The sequence below is a fragment of the Macaca thibetana genome, chromosome 8, assembly GCF_024542745.1.
Source record: "Macaca thibetana thibetana isolate TM-01 chromosome 8, ASM2454274v1, whole genome shotgun sequence".
NCBI classification, from domain to species: domain Eukaryota; kingdom Metazoa; phylum Chordata; class Mammalia; order Primates; family Cercopithecidae; genus Macaca; species Macaca thibetana.
The window spans coordinates 1,813,489-1,830,251 of NC_065585.1; the positions used below are offsets into that span (position 1 = coordinate 1,813,489).

At 52.3% G+C, this 16,763-nt stretch overlaps 2 protein-coding genes and 1 non-coding gene across 14 annotated transcripts in view; 1 reads left to right on the top strand and 2 right to left on the bottom strand.

The window, feature by feature from the left end:
• The window catches only part of RHPN1 (rhophilin Rho GTPase binding protein 1), a 100,236-nt gene that overhangs the window by 40,880 nt on the left and 42,593 nt on the right, over positions 1-16,763 (bottom strand). The window lies entirely within an intron of this gene.
• Positions 1-16,763, top strand: part of TOP1MT (DNA topoisomerase I mitochondrial) — a 60,163-nt gene that overhangs the window by 8,412 nt on the left and 34,988 nt on the right. For 5 of the 12 annotated variants that reach the window (XM_050801014.1, XM_050801020.1, XM_050801012.1 and 2 more), the window contains exon 1: positions 15,342-15,511. The exons of 3 other annotated variants lie outside the window; for them this stretch is intronic. In XM_050801014.1, coding sequence (XP_050656971.1) covers positions 15,390-15,511 — 122 coding nt within the window. In that variant the 5' untranslated portion in view covers positions 15,342-15,389. Of the gene's footprint in view, positions 1-7,970; positions 8,037-9,224; positions 9,292-15,341; positions 15,512-16,763 lie in introns of those variants that run through there. 4 more of the 12 variants (XM_050801016.1, XM_050801018.1, XM_050801019.1 and 1 more) reach the window with 2 other exon arrangements.
• Positions 2,192-2,298, bottom strand: LOC126961883 (U6 spliceosomal RNA). Its single transcript, XR_007728469.1, has one exon. It is a non-coding gene; the product is annotated as a U6 spliceosomal RNA (small nuclear RNA).

The window sequence follows — 16,763 nt, forward strand, 5'->3', positions numbered from 1 at the left end:
ACGTTTGCATTTGATGTGAGGAAGAGGTCTAACTTCATTCTGTGCATGTGGATAGTCAGCACCCCTTGTTGAAAAGACTGTTCTTTCCCCGTGGAGTGGTCTGACATCCTTGTTGAAATCAGTTGCCCACAGGTGTGTGGGTTTATTTCCAGACTCTGAGTGGACCCACCGGTCTCTGTGCACGTCCTTCTGACAGCGCCCCTCTGTCTTCGTCTCTGTAGCCCTGAAGTTTCGAAATCAGGAAGTATGATTCCTCTAACTTTGTTCTTTGTATTTCCCTGTGAATTTTAGGATCAGGCTGTCAATTTCTGCAAAAGCACCAGCTGGAATTTTGATGGGGATTGCATTGAGTTTTTCTATCTGTTCGGAGAGTGTTGCTGTCTTTATTTATTTATTTATTTATTTAGAGACGGAGTTTCACTCTTGTTGCCCAGGCTGGAGTGCAATGGCACAATCTCGGCTCACAACCTCCACCTCCTGGGTTCAAGCAATTCTCTTGCCTCAGCCTCCTGAGTAGCTGGGATTACAGCATGTGCCCCCATACTCAGCTGATTTTGTATTTTTAGTAGAGAGGGTGTTTCTCCATGTTGGTCAGGCTGGTCTTGAACTCCCAACCTCAGGTGATCCACCTGCCTTGGCCTCCCAAAGTGCTGGGATTACAGGCATGAGCCACTACACCTGGCCGAGTATTGCTGTCTTAACCATATGAAGTCATCCAGTCCATGAATACAGGATAGCTGTTCACTTATTTAGGGTGTCTTTAATTTCTTCTGGCAATGTGTTACAGTTTTCAGAGTATAAGCTTTATATCTCTTTTGTTAAATTTATTGCTCAGTATTTTTTTTTTGATGCTATTGTAAATGGAATTATTTTCCATTTCTTTTCTTTCTTTTTTTTTTTAGACAGGGTCTTACTCTCACTCTGTCCCGCAGATTGGAGTGCAGTGGCACGATCTCGGCTCACCACAAGCTCTGCTTTCCAGGCTCAAGTGATTCTCCCGCCTTTGTCTCATCCTCCCGAGTAGCTGGGATTACAGGCATGCGCCACCACTGTCTGGCTAATCTTTGTATTTTTAGTAGAGACGGGGTTTTGCCATGTTGGCCAGGCTGGTCTTGAACCCCTGACCTCAGGTGATCCACCCACCTTGGCCTCCCAAAGTGCTGGGATTACAGGCCTGAGCCACCGTGCTCGGCCGAGAAAAAGTTTTTATGATGCTTGTTAGAGATGGTAAGGCAGACTTCCAGGAGAGGCCGCTGTCATGGGGTTTTGCAGTAGGGGAGAGAGATTGAGCTCAACTCCAAATACAACAAAGACGTGTGAGGATGTTTAGCCAAGAAGCAGAGTTGGAAAGTTACCATCAGGAGACATCAGGGGTAGGGGTTCTTTGGCAGGCCAGGGTGATGAGCTGTAGAGGCTGAGGGAGGAGGAATTTGACCCGATGTTGAGGATCAGGTACCAAGGGTGGGGGTTTTCACTGACGCAACCAGCAGGAGTCTTGCTGAAACTGGACTAAGTAGGTCAAGGACTAAGCCAAGGTCAGGGCCTGGTCAAAGAGGAGGACCCAGGAGCCAGACTCAAGTGTGGTCGAGGACAGTCTCTGTCAGTGGGGAGTGCTTATAATTCTACTGCATATACTTGAAATTTTCCAAAATAGTAAGTTTTCTAAAAATTTAAATTGAAGTAGAATACATTAAAAATAAAAAGAGAACCAAAAAGTCTATTCAAATGCATTGGACTTTGTTTCAATTCTGATTTACAGAAAGATTTTTTAAATGATGAGACAGGGAATTTGAGCACTCTGTGGATATATCTGATAATAAGGAATTTGTTTTTTGAAGTGTAATAGTGGACCGGGCGCAGTGGCTCACACCTGTAATTCCAGCACTTTGGGAGGCCTAGGCGGGTGGATCACTTGAGGTCAGGAGTTCGAGACCAGCGTGGCCAGCATGGCAAAAACCCATCTCTGCTAAGAATACAAAAATTAGCCGGGCACAGTGGTGGGTGCCTATAATCCCGGCTACTCAGGATTCTGAGGCAGGAGAATCGCTTGAACCCGGGAGACGGAGGTTGCAGTGAGCTGAGATCGTGCCACTAAACTCCAACCTGTGTGACAGAATGAGACTCCGTTTTAAAATAATAAAAGAAAAGAAAGAAAGAGTGATGGTGTATAGTGGTTGTGTTCTTTTTAATTGTTTTTGTGGAGAGCATAATGAATTTGCCTGTCATCCTCGCACAGGGGCCATGCGAAACTTCTCTGTATTGTTCCACTTTTAGCGTATGTGCTGCCGAGGCGGGCACGTGGTTGTGGTCTTTAAAAGAAGAGTTTGCATCTTTGGACATAACTGGAAATGTTTGTGGGTGAAGCGATGTGCTGTCTTGGAGTTGCTTCAGAATAACCCACTGGGGAGAGAAGAGGGTGGGCACTCAATGGAAAGAGATGGGATGTGAGCTGGTAAGTTTTGAGTTGGTGTAATGGGGTTGTGGGAGTTTATTAATACTTGTCAAACTCAAACGAAAATACACAGATGAGGCCCAGCGCAGTGGGTCATGCCTGTAATCCCAGCACTTTGGGAGGCCAAGGTGGGCAGATCACTTGAGGTCAGGAGTTTGAGACCAGCCTGGCCAACATGGCGAAACCCTGTCTCTACTAAAAATACAAAAATTAGCTGGGTGTGATGGTGGGCACCTGTAATCCCAGCTACTCGGGAGGCTGAGGCAGGAGAATTACTTGAACCCATGAGACAGAGGTTGCAGTGAGCTGAGATCGTGCCACTGCACTCCAACCTGGGTGACACAGCAAGACTCCATCTCAAAAAAAAAAAAAAAAAAAAAAAGGTGTACAGAGTGGTCTTTGGTCAAGAACAAAGAGCATGCTGGGGGTTTATTGGAAAGAGAAATGTTACCTGTTGTTCTGAAAGAAAACACATTGGCACTGGTGAAGTTTTGGGGAGCTGGCAAGCTCAGATTGGTGAAAGACACAGTAGGTAAACCTAGTCTTTGGGTCAGGTAGGTTGTTCCAGCAGCCATTAGGCACACCTGGTTGTAAGGTTGCAGCAGGTCATTTCAGCAGCTAGACTTGCGGTGGGTGGGGGGGGGGGGGGGGGGGCGGGGGAGCGGTGGGGGGGCTCTGGGAGCAGGTGCTGTGTGCCTGAGAGCTTTTCCTGGGTCCCTCGAGTCTGATTTGGTTGGGTGTGGTAGGAAAAGTTCAGTTCGTATAATGGGTTTTCATAGGCCGTTCTCTCTGTTTGTGTGTGCTTGAGATTTTCCCTAATGAAACTAAACAGAAGAGGCTCCTGGCTCACCTGTTGGCCTCTGGTGGGTAGTTTTGTGGTGAGGAGCTGAGAACCTGCCTCCTGAGGAAAGGCTCCTCAGGCGATTTGGCTGCTGCCCCGGAGACCGCGGTTCTGCCCTCTAAGCCAGCCACAGGCGTTCTGCGCAGGCGTTAAGCAACGCCTGGTCATAGCCCACAGTTCCGTAGGCCGGATGCTCTTGTGGGTTTGGCAGGATTCTCAGCTTAGGGTGAGTTGGGTGCGCTGGCCGGGCTGGGCTCCCGCCTCGAGGCACCAGGCTCCTGGGGGTTGGGTCAGTCCCTGCAGCGGTGGGACTGAGGGCCATTGTCTTGCTGGCTGTCAGCTAGCGTCCCTTCTCCACGCTCTCCATTTGGCCCTTCATCCTCACGGCCAGCAGCGGCACCCAAATCCCGTCTCTGACTCTCCCTCTGTCCCCACCTGGGGGAAACTGCTTTTCAGCAGCGCATGGGGTTAGATCAGGCCCCCCTGGAGGGCCCCCAACCGCACCCCCCAGCTGTCAGTGAGTACAGGAGTGACACAGGCTGAAATGTGCTGGTCTTCTTGGGACCCTCCTGCCACACCCCTGCAGGGCACCCCTTACATGGCAGGATTCACAGGCTGCATAGTTGGGGAGGTCGGCGGGGGGTGTCTGTCAGGTGAGTGTGGGACCGAAGGGCCACAGGGTGACGTGGAGTCCTGAGCCGAAGCTGCGGCTCAGGGCATGAGGTCCTGGGCCCTCTCAAAGCCATGACTGGGTTTTCTGTCAATTCTCTTGTTGCCCCAAGTGGTCTCATGGCCTTACCACCCCTCATGCTATCCTCTGTGTGGACATTTTCTTGTGATTTTCTCACGTCTGCTGCTCACTATTTGTGACAAGGACTGAGGGACTTTGGAGCAGGGAGCTGGTGGGAGTGTCTCTGGATGGGGTGGGCCTGGGTTTACCAGTGGGCTTTGTCATGACTGGGGCCTCTCCAGGGTGGTAGGGCTTAGGGGACAGGACTTTCCAACTCTAGGAACTCCACTCTTAGCACAGATGGAGGCCCTGGGTGGAGGTCCCCTCTGGCTTGCAAGGCTGCTGTGGGATGCAGAGGCCCTGGCCAGGCTGCACGTCTCCTGGGCACCTGCCATAGCAGCCACCCCTCCTCACCCTCCTCAGCGTGGGGGGACCCCTGGCTGCTGTAGCTGCATCACGGAGGAGCCTGCTGAGCTCCAGGCACCCGTCCTCACCTCGGTGCCTGAGCTTGGAGGCCTGGCCTGCTGTGGGGCTCGAAGCGGTGGTCCTGCACAGCCCACCTTGGACTGAGGGTGCCTCTGCCCTCTCTCCCATTGTGCTTTATAAACTTCCTGGATTGTTTCAATTCGTCCCTGCTGGCTGGCTGTCTGGCTGCCTGCAGTGGTTTCAATGTTCCTCCTAAAACTCATGTTGCAATTTAGTTGCCATTTGTAGTACTTAATATTAAATAGTAACTACTTTTAAGAGTTGAGGCCTGGCCAGGCAGGCCTGTAATTCTAGCACTTTGGGAGGCCAAGGCGGGTGGATCACTTGAGGTCAGGAGTTTGAGACCAGCCTGGCCAACATATAGTGAAACCGCGTCTCTACTAAAAAGTACAAAAATTAGCCCTGTACAGTGGCTCACGCCTGTAATTCCAGCACTTTGGGAGGCCAAGGCGGGCAGATCATGAGGTCAGGAGATCGAGACCATCCTGGCTAACATGGTGAAACCCCGTCTCTACTAAAAATACAAAAAAATCAGTTGGGCATGGTGGCGGCGCCTGTAGTCCCAGCTGCTTGGGAGGCTGAGGCAGGAGAATGGGGTGAACCCGGGAGGGGGAGCTTGCAGTGAACTGAGATCGCATCACTGCACTCCAGCATGGGTGACAGGGCGAGACTCCGTCTCAAAAACAAAACAAAACAAAACAAAAATTAGCGGATGGGGTGGAGCATGCCTGTAATCCCAGCTGCTTGGGAGGCTGAGGCAGGAGAATCACTTGAACCTGGGAGGCGGAGGTTGCAGTGAGCCGAGATTGCACCACTGCACTCCAGCCTGGGCAACAGAGCAAGACTCCATCTCTAAAAAAAAAAAAAAAAAAGGAAGCGAGGCTTTTGAAAGGTGATTTGGCTCTACCCTCATGAATGGACAATGTTGTCATCTTGAGAGTAGATTTCTTGCCATGGGAGTTGGTTCCTGATCAAAATGGTGAGTTTGCTCAGTGTCCTCCCTCTGCCGTGTGTGCTAGTTCATCTTCTGCCGCTGGGGTAATGCAACAAGAAGGTCCTTGCCAGATGCAGCTTCTTGATCTTGGCCTTCCCAGCCTCTGGTGAACCAGATAAATCTGTGTTCTTTATAAATTTCCCAGTCTGTGCTATTTGTTACAGCAGCAGGAAATGGGCTAAAATACGTCCCCCTTCCTTCTTTTTCTCTTTTTTAGAGATGTCTTGCCGTGTTGCCTGGGCTGGCTTCCAGTTCCTGGGCTCTAGTGATCCTCCCACTTCAGCCTCCCGAGTAGCTGGGACTACAAGCATGCTGCCACACCCAGCACAGCCCCCTTTCTTTTTCTCTGGTGCTGCTTTGTTTGTTTAAAATAAATCTTTTTTAAAAAATCATTTTGTGAGGCCGGGCGCGGTGGCTCAAGCCTGTAATCCCAGCACTTTGGGAGGCCGAGACGGGCGGATCACGAGGTCAGGAGATCGAGACCATCCTGGCTAACATGGTGAAACCCCGTCTCTACTAAAAAATACAAAAAACTAGCCGGGCGAGGTGGCGGGCGCCTGTAGTCCCAGCTACTCGGGAGGCTGAGGCAGGAGAATGGCGGGAACCCGGGAGGCGGAGCTTGCAGTGAGCTGAGATCCGGCCACTGCACTCCAGCCTGGGTGACAGAGCGAGACTCCGTCTCAAAAAAAAAAAAAAAAAAAAAATCATTTTGTGGGATCTTGGCAAGGGAAAGCAAATTTGAGGGGCAATAGCTGGTCCAAGAACCAAGTTTCTGGGTGTCTCAGTATCCCATTAGCTGGGTGGTAAAGGTGCTCCATGAAGATAACGCCTCTGGGTTTTCTGTTCCTGCATTGCCTGTGAGGAATTTGGAGCAGCCTCGTACTTAGGAACCTGGCATTTCCTCCTCACTCCTGAGCTTCAGGAGGCCTGGCATTGCCTTCGGAGCTGTTCCGGAGGTGAAACAAAGCCTTGGCTGAGAGCCAGAAGAGCTGCCCATTCTCCTGGGCTCTAGAGTAATAATGCAGGAGCACTTTGTGAGAAGTGAACTTTACAGACACGCTATCTCCACGTGATAAATTGTACTCATTGACAGTGACCATTGGATGAGTTTTGGCAGAATTGTCCCTCTGCAAAGCCACTGCCACCCTCAGAAGACAGATGTGTCCACACCCACTTGACCATCACGCCTGCCCCCAGCATCTCCCTGCTTATGACTTTCTGCAGATGTTTCCTGCTGACATGCTGACTGGGCAGAAGCAGAACCCCCAGAGTCTACCTCATTACCAATGGGTTGTTAGATAACGGTTTGTTTGAAAAGCGATGCAATAATAAATGCTTTGTGGGACTTCAATTTAGAAAAAGTGTTGATGATTTGGATTTTGCCATTTTACTGATGACTGACTTTATCAGTATAGTTTAAGTGTGAATTACTTTATCTCTTCTCTGTGTTCTGGTACTATGTAATGTATTCTTATATATTTTATGAAAGCCCTGAGTTGGTGCTAAACTTTGCTACTAAATTAATGCAAGCCTTATCTGTATTTTAATTTAAAACAGTGGAAAGCTCTGCTGAAGTGCCAGCCAGAGGTGTGGGAGTATAGCCTGAGAGGCTCTGTTCCCCGTGGGGTGTGAGTGACACCTCCCAGCCGCGCGTGGCGGCAGGAGCTGGAGGGGCCAGCCTGCTTCTCTGTCTGTGTAGAGTTTACAACTGTGTCCTCCAGAGACCAGCAGACGCCTCGGGCTGGCATTGCTGGGCTCCTGTGCCCAGTGCTGGTTCAGACCTTTCAGCCACTCAGGGATGCCCTGTGGACCTGCCTCCAGCAGGGCTCTGCCAGGTCAGGCATGGGGGTGACCTTGGCTGCCAGTGGGCTTGTGGGCTCTGCCTCTCAGTGCGTGGCTCTGCCCAGCAAGGGTAAGCTCCTTGGGAAGGACTGGCTGGTGCCTGCAGTGTGGTGCGTGTCTGTGTTTGGAAATCGGGACCTGTCTATGGGGAGTCTCCCATGGGTACCTTTCTTTTTTTTTTGAGACGGAGTCTCGCTCTGTCGCCCAGGCTGGAGTGCAGTGGTGCGATCTTGGCTCACTGCAACCTCCGCCTCCCGGGTTTATGCCTTCTCCCGCCTCAGCCTGCCGAGTAGCTGGGACTACAGGCACCGCCACCTCGCCCAGCTAGTGTTTTGTATTTTTAGTAAAGACGGGGTTTCACCGTGTTAGCCAGGATGGTCTCGATCTCCTGACCTCGTGATCCGCCTGCCTCGGCCTCCCAAAGTGCTGGGATTACAGGCGTGAGCCACCGCGCCCGGCCATAACGGTTACCCTTTTTAGAAGCCCCTGTGCTGTCCCAGTTGGAGCCAGAATTGTGTTATTGAGTTGGGATGAGGTAGAGAATGAGTTACCTTTTAACATGGCCCCTGGGTCTCTTATTACTTAAAGCTTTAACGTTTCCTTCTTTCCAATTTTTCCACCCCAGACTGGAGCCTGTGCTGATGACTGTGGCTGTGATGAAATCATGCCTGTGACCACAGCAGCTCTCCAGGTGCTGGGCATGCTCCTCACATGGCGCCCATCCATTCTGTCTCCTGCTTGGCCTGGTTCACTGTTGCTCACCTTGCTCAGCTGAGGTTGCTGCTCCTCCTCCCCTCCCCCTTCTCCCCTCCCCCATCCCCTCCCCCTCCTCACCTCCCCTCCCCTCCCCTATCCCCTCCCCCATCCCCTCCCCCTCCCCCTCCCCTCTCCTGCCTCTGCAGTCAGAGCATCCCGAGAGGAGCATGGGTGTCTGCCACCCTTCCCTCCCTAGTCCTCTCGTTTCAGTGAAGTGGCTCCTTCTGTCTTCTCAGGCACAGACCTTGGTGTCATCTTTGAGGGCCCCATCCTTGAGGGCCTGGATTCCACATGGAATCCATCTATTAATCCTGATTTCCAGCTGTGTTATGACGGCCTCCTCTCACCCTTCTCTACTGGCCCAGGCCTCTGCCTCAGTAGGGCTCTAACATGATTTTCAGAAATCTCACAAGTTTTTCCTTGCAAGACGCGCATTTCACTGTGTCTCCAGTCTGCAGTGATGTGGGTGTGTGTTGTGATGGTCCGATGTTGGAGTGAGAGCAGTTGTAGTGTGAGGTGCGGGCGAGGTGGGCAGTCAGCCGATGAGTGGGCAGGTTCAGACCGGGGTGCCTGGCGCCCCCATAACCTCCTTGGGGTTCCTGGGGACAGCGCCCCTGACCCAGCGTGCAGCCCGAGGTGGGCCCCGTGCCACTCCCACTTCAGCGAAGTGTCTTTTCCTCTCTCTGTTCGGTGTGAGTTTTGTTTCTGAAGATAGTTTTTCACACTTCTTCAAAAGTCCCTTTTGAAGGACTGTTTTTCCAAATTGATGATTTCTGAACTGCTGTGGTGTTGGTGGGGACAGAGATGGGCCTGGAGGGGACTCAGGAGCTGTCTTTTACTGCCTGCCCACTCTCCCCCGGGGCCGGGAAGTGCCTGAGATGTGCTCGCAGCTTCTGGCCTGGGGTGGGGACTTCTGCCACCAGCTGGTGCTGTACCCAGAGGCTCCTTGATGCCCCAGCATGTAGGTTACCAGCAGCTTTGCCAGGTGTACTTTTTAAAAATGAGAAAAGGGTCATTAAAAGCATGGGAGGCTTCCATGAGGCTGTTTTGACTCTCTGTTGTTAAAATGGCAACCCTGAATGAGCTGCAGAGTTGCATATTTATGTATAAATTTGTTTTCTAGATTTGCACAGATCACCAAGCCAGTGAAGACTAATAACCATGAAAAGCCACCCAAGAAAAAAGGCCAAGTAGGTATCTTCAGTAGTAAATAAACAATGAACGTGATTCTGAGGAGCAGCTTCACAGGCACTCACGCCTGGCAATGCTGATTCTTGCAGATACGAGAAAACAACGGATGAACTTAGTGTCTGATTTTCTTCTAAGATTTTATTGTGAAATAAGTTAGCAGGCTGGGCACGGTGGCTCACGCCTGTAATCCTAGCACTTTGGGAGGCGGAGGTGGGTGGATCACCAGGTTAGGAGTTTGAGACCAGCCTGTCCAAAATGGTGAAACCCTGTCTCTACTAAAAATACAAAATTAGCCGGGTGTGGTGGTCGGGAGACTGAGGCGGGAGAATCGCTTAAACCTGGGAGGCAGAAGTTGTGGTGAGCCGAGATCACGTCACTGCACTCCAGCCTGGGTCACAGAGCGAGACTCTGTCTCTAATAATAATAATAATAATAATAATAATAATAATAATAATAGTAATAGAAGAAGGAGGAGGAGGAGGAAGAAGAAGAAAGAAAAAGAAGAAGAAGTTAGCAGTGGATGGGGCAGTGGGGTCGGGACCTTCCGTAGTGGCTCTGTGACCTTCCCTTTCTGGTGTTTTGTGCCTGGGCCAGGGTGGACGCTGGCAGCATGGTCTGGTGTGGCCTGCACCTGCTCCGGAGTTGGGAGCAGCCCCAAGCTCACCCCTGACCCCTTAGTTCACTGCCCTTGGTTTCTGCTCTTGACAGAGGCCACAAAGGCTGCGATCAAGAAGCCGTTTCCCAAAGCTCAGTTAAAAGCATCTGTTAGGCCCATAGAGAGCAGTCGTTGCTGGGTGGGGAGGGTGAACTTTCCCTCCTCCTCTGACATGCTTTAATTTTTTTTTCCTGGAAGCCCTGCGACTTCCCTAAAAATTGAATGAATTAGAGAACAGACCTGTGGTGCCAATGGGTCATGTTTGGTTAGAAGGTGATAATCTACAGAATTCCACAGATTCTAGATACGATGGACCTATTCCATATGGACTAATAAGAGGACGAATCTTCTTTAAGATTTGGCCTCTGAGTGATTTTGGATTTTTACGTGCCAGCCCTAATGGCCACAGATTTTCTGATGATTAGTAAGCATTTATTCTTTTGACTTGATTATTGTCTCCTTTATATGTGAATTTATTACTCCCGTTGAAACCATATGCTAATAAACTATTTGCTATTCAAAAAAAAAAAAAAGGTTAAGTAACCGGCCCAAGGTCACACAGCCACAAGTGGGCCACACTGCGTTGTAGCCGTCACCCCTGCTCTGTCCTGGACGCAGCCACGAGCCGGGCAGCTCTCCCAGTGGAGACGTGCTGGGGATGTGACACACACACCTGCTATGAGAAGAGCGATGCGTACTCTCTCATTAGCGTATTATGTTGACAGTATTTTGGGTGAAATAGTTGGAATTAAGTATATCATTAAGGTCAAAGTCACTTTCTTTTGCAGTGTGGCTTCGGGATGGGGTGAACCCCGCCGCTGCTTGCAGCTGTGTCTGCTGGGCGGCGCTGCCTCCCACCTGGGCAGTCCCTGCGTAGCCTTGGAGCTCCGGCTTCGGGCTTCCAGGTGGGAAAGGTCTTTGTGGGTATCCGGCTCCTGCATTTAGCACCTGTTTGATTCTGGGAAAATTCTTTAAATTTTCTAAGCCTAGTTTCTCTCATGCACAACAGGGGTCCTCCTACTTGCTGTGAGGAAGAGTGGTGAAGCCCCGCCTCCGCTCCCTTGGGCAGCCCCCAAGTGGCCTGGGGAGGAAGAGGGCACAAGGGGAGGGGGCCACCAACCCCAGGAATATTGGCAGACAGTTCATAGAAACCCGTCCTGGTCTGCAGGCCTAGACTCCTCAGCTGTGTCTCTGGCCTTGTGCAGCGGGGGCCACTTTTCCACGCCCTCCCCAGCATGTTGACTGCAGCGGGGGCCACTTTTCCACGCCCTCCCCAGCATGTTGACTGCAGCGGGTGCCGCTTTTCCACGCCCTCCCAGCATGTTGACTGCAGCGGGGGCCGCTTTTCCACGCCCTCCCAGCATGTTGACTGCAGCGGGGGCCGCTTTTCCACGCCCTCCCCAGCATGTTGACTGCAGCGGGGGCCACTTTTCCACGCCCTCCCAGCATGTTGACTGCAGCGGGGGCCGCTTTTCCACGCCCTCCCCAGCATGTTGACTGCAGCCACCCGGGTGTGAGGTGACCTCATTGTGGATTGGATTTTCATTTCTCCCATGGCTGATGATTTTGAGCATCTTTTTACAGGATTGTTGGCCTTTTGTATTTCATCTTTGGAGAAATGTCTATTTAGATTATCCCCCTTTTAAAAAATAATATATATATTACATATTATTTTATATATAGAGAGAGAGAGAGACGGAGTCTCACTCTGTTGCCCAGGCTGGAGTGCAATGGTGCGATCTCAGCTCACCACAACTTCCGCCTCCTGGGTTCAAGTGATTCTCCTGCTTCAGCCTCCCAAGTAGCTGGGATTACAGGCATGTGCCACCATGCCTGGCTAATTTTGAATTTTTAGTAGAGACAGGGTTTCTCCATGTTGGTTAGGCTGGTCCTGAACTCCAGACCTCAGGTGATCCACCCGCCTTGGCCTCCCAAAGTGCTGAGATTACAGGCATGAGCCACCAAGCCCGGCCAAAAAACATTTGTTTTAAGAGATGGAGCCTGTTGTTCAGGCTGGAGTGCAATAGCCTGATCATAGCTCACGGCAGTCTTGAACGCTTGGGTTCAAGCAGTCCTCTCGCTCAGCCCCCCGAGTAGCTGGGACTACTATAGCAGGACAGGTCGCAGACAAAACCTCTCGGACACCAGTTTTAGGAAGGAAGAGGCTTTAATCAGCTGGGAACATCGGTAGAATCGTGTCTCAAGATACGAGCTCCCCAAAGTCAAGATTCCTGTGCCTTTTAGGGACTTACAACTCTAAGGTGTCCACATGAAAGGGCCGTGATACGTTGTGCACGCAGGGGCTGTGTGACTGGGGCTGCATGCACTGGTGATCAAAACAGAACCAAACAGGGAGTTACACAATGCTTCCTCATACAGTGTCTGGAATCGATAGAAAACTTAAGTGATTAGGTCAGGGGTCGATCTTTAACTACTAGGCCTGGGGTGTGGCGCTGGGCTGACTATTGAATTTCACTTCTGCCTTTTCTTTAACTCCTACTTTTTCTTTTCTTTGAGGCAAAAATTAGGCAGAAGACAATATGAGAGGTGGTCTCCTCCCTTTCTACAGGCACACACCATCATGCCCGGCTAATTTAACAATCTTTAGTACAGATGGGGTCTTGCTGTGTTGCCCAGGCCAGTTTTGAAGTTTTGAGATCAGCAACTTTGTTATTCTTTTTCAAATATTGTTTTGGCTATTCTGGGTCCCTTGTATTTCCCTGTGAATTTTAGGATCAGGTTGCCCATTTCTGCAAAAACGCCAGCTGGAATTTTGATGGGGATTACATTGAGTTTTCAGGAATTTTGATGGGGATTGTATTGCGTTTTTGGATCTGTTTGGCGAGTATTGCTGTCTTAACCTTATGAAATCATCCGGTCCATGAACACGGGATGGCTGCTTATTTATTTAGGCTGTCGTTAATTTCTTTGGCCAATGTTTTACAGTTTTCAGAGTATAAGCTTGATACTTCCTTTGTTAAATTTATCGTGCAATATTTTATTTTTTGATGCTATTGTAAATTATTTTCTTAATTTCATTTTCAGTTTGCGCATGGCTCCTGGTTGGAAATACAACTGATGTTTGCATATTGATCTTGTACCCTGCAATTGTGCTGAATTCGTCTATTAGCTCTAATAGTTTTTGTGGATTCTTTTTTAAAATTTTATTTTCTATAGAGATAGGGTCTCACTATGTTGCCCAGGCTGGTCTTGAACTCCTGGACTCAAGTGATCCACGTGCTTCGACCTCCCAAAGTGCTTGGATTACAGGCATGAGCTACGGTGCTCAGCCAATTTTTGTGGATTCTGTGGGATTTTCTATATACAAGATTATGACACCTGCAAAAAGAGATGATCTACTTCTCTCTTTCTGATCTGGGTGTCTTATTTCATCTGCTGGCCTGTTTGCTCGGCGAGAGCCTCTGGCACCGTGTTGGGTGGCAGTGGCGAGAGTGGACATCCTCGTCTTTTTTTTTTTTTTTTTTTTTGAGATGGAGTCTCGCTCTGTGGCCCAGGCTGGAGTGCAGTGGCGCTATCTCGGCTCACTGCAAGCTCCGCCTCCCGGGTTCACGCCATTCACCTGCCTCAGCCTCCCGAGTAGCTGGGACTACAGGCGCCCGCCACCTCGCCCGGCTAATTTTTTTGTATTTTTTAGTAGAGACGGGGTTTCACCATGTTAGCCAGGATGGTCTCGATCACCTGACCTCGTGATCCGCCCGTCTCGGCCTCCCAAAGTGCTGGGATTACAGGCTTGAGCCACCGCGCCGGCCCATCCTCGTCTTATTCTTGATTTCAGGGGGAGCGTCCAGTCTTTCTTCTTGCATATGAGGTTAGCTGCGGGGTTTTGTAGATGGCGCTTTTCAGGTTAGGTTTCCTTCTGTTCTGTTCTTGAGTGGGTTTTCCATTCTGTTTATCATGAAATGGTGCTGGATTTGTCTGGTGCTTTTTCTGCATCTATTGAGAAATCTTAGGGTTTTTGTCCTGCCACACTCCCTCTTACAAAACCTGAGGAATCAACTGGGCATGGTGGCTCACACCTGAAATCCCAGCGCTTTGGGAGGCCAAGGTACTTGAGCCCAAGAGTTCAAGACCAGCCGGGGCAACATAGAGAGAGACCCCATCTCCACAAAAAGTAAAAAACAATAAACCAAAGACCCTTAGAAACCTGAATTGGAAAACACACTGACTTCAGGATTTTGTTGAAGGAATGGTGGGCCTGGGCTAAGGCCCTGTTCTGGTTTGTAGAAAGGGTTGTCTGAAAAAATAATGCGTCGCTGTTCCGCAGCCCCTGGGAGGAGGTGGCCCACCCGGAGAGTCAGCTGCTGTGTCCTGGTGTGTGTGTACCTTCAGCTGCTGAGCTGCTCATTCTGAAATGATGGGACACCTACCAGGTCTGCCTGGGCCCTGAGAGCCAGCGAGTGCAGCCCTCGGCCTCTGCCCGTGGTTTCCAGCAGCTAGATGACATGGACACTGAGTCAGCTGGTGGCAGGGGAGGGTCGCTGGGGGCGTGCGGTGGCAGCCCGGGCTCCTTTCCTGCCTGTGTCCACTGCATTCCTAACGGTCACAGCGAAAGTGCGGGATGCATGTGAATTCATCTGCTTCCCACGGTCCTGGTGTCCGGGTTTTACCGGGAAGAACAAGGCTGTAGTGCTGCCGGAGGTGAGCGGTGTGGCCTGTTGTGGCTCAGGGCCCGCTGCCAAGTGCCGGTCTAGAGGTTTTGCCCTTGGCCATGCTCCCCAGTGAAGACACTGGGGTTAAACCCTGGCCAGGGTCAGGGGTCATGCTGAGGACTGAGTGCAGGAGGGAGGCTCCAGCTGTGCCCGGTCTCTGGTCTCCTTGGGAGTGAGAGGCTGGTTGGCAGTGATGATTTCGCAGGGCTTGCAGTGACCTTTGTCCAGAGGCACCACCTCTGAGGGGCTGCTGTGGGCCGGATAGCAGGCGCTTCTGCCGCTTTCTGCCTGGAAGTGCTACTGTTTGTAGGGGATGAGGTAGGGGCCATCTGAGCCTGTGAGGTCCCTTCTCCCCAGCAGCGGAGCATGTGCTTAGGAAGGACCTGCCAGGTGCCCCTGCCCTTGGAGGCTCTGGGAGAGAGCTGTGTGCCAGCCCTGGGCAGGAGCTCACTGGCCTGGTCGTGTGACCTGTGGGGCACCCTGACAGCCAGCCCTGTGCTGCAGAGGTCAGTGGGACTGGGTTTGGATCTAGGGCCCCGCCCCAGCGTGAAAGGGCGCTGGACCACGAAGGCGGGGAGACCAGGGGGAGGCCGGCAGGACAGTCGGTGGCCCCGCTGCCGCAGCCCGGTGCAGGCTTAGACCGCACAGCCTCGGAATGAGCGCCGCTGGGGGCGGAGGCTGCGCCCGGGGGCGGGGCTGGCCGCTGGGGGCGGGGCGGGGCGGGGCCGCTGGGGCGGGGCCCAGCTTGTCGCCCTTTCCCGGAGGCCGGCAGATGCGCGTGGTGCGGCTGCTGCGGCTCCGGGCGGCTCTGACGCTGCTCCGGGAGGTCCCCCGCCGCCCGGCCTCCCGGGGCGTCCCGGGCTCGCGCAGGACGCAGAAGGGCAGTGGAACCAGGTAAGGCGGCCCATGAGCAGGCGGCGAGGGCCCTGAGCACCGGGCTGGGTTAGGTCCAGAAAGGAGAGTGACAGGCCTCGTGGGACCGCCTTGCCCTGCTTCCGGTTTTCCCAAATGTCGGGCCGGGAGAGCATGCCTGCCGCGGTGTGAGCGGCCCGCCTCCTGCCCGGGGTGTACAGGCCCCCCGTGACGTCACCCCTCCTTCCCCAGGCACCACCCCACCAACCCTGTTTGGGGAAATCTCCCCCGTTTTTTTGGCTTGCGGTTTCATCATTTGTGTAGCTGTGGCTGGGCCTCAACACTGTAGGGTTTGGTTAGGTACTTTATAAAAAGCTTGTGTTGCTCTGCCTGGTCTTCTGAGACCCGCCCTTTCCTGGAGTCGGTTCCCGGGTTGTCTCCAGGACGATTCTGCATGACCCTGGCACTCACTGTCGTATCTACATCACCAGGCACACGCCGCATGGATCCAGTGGCCCTGGTGGCCGTTCGTGGTCCCAGGCGCTTTCCTGGGGGACATGTGAGAAGCCCTGCCGGCGCATACTGGGCCTGGGGTAGCCGCATGGGGTTGGGTCTCTGCGCACGAAATGCTGGAGGTTTCGGAAGAGCTGGAGAGTTGACAGCCTCACTGGTGCGTGGAGATCCTGCAGGAGTTTCCGCCAGTGGGTTTGCCGTCGTTCACTTGGTGCTTCCAGCGTGGTGTGTCTCTGTGGCCTGGTGGTGCGCTATCGCCATATCCGTTCACAGCTGAGGACCTGCACAGCTGCCCAAGGCCATGCCGCAGAAATGTCCTGTCTGCCTCCAGGATCTTGGGACCCAAGAGAGCCCAGATGGGGGAGGGCGTCTTGGGAGGAGGGAGTTCTGGCCTGCCCTGGAGCTGGGGCTGGCTGTGGGCCCTGCACTGAGGCGCATCTCTCCAAGGGTGCACAGGCAGGTAGGTGCTTTCCAAAAAGTGCTGCTGGGCTGCAGTCACCCAGGTGGAAAGGTGGGTTTGGAGCAAGGTCTCCCTTTGAAAGCCAGCTTGTGTCTGATGGTGGTGCTTGGTACGCGGGTCTCTGCAGGGGTGAAAGAATGTCACTACAACGTGCACAACGTGCAAAACGTGCAACGCTCAGTTGGGCTTGAGCACACCCAGCACTGCAGCCCTGCCTGGCTGCTGGCCTGCAAGTTGTTTCAACTCAGTGTCTTCATCTGTGAAATTAGACTGATGGTGTGATTACCCTAGAGGCTTTGTGTTACTGTCAGTCAGTTCTTT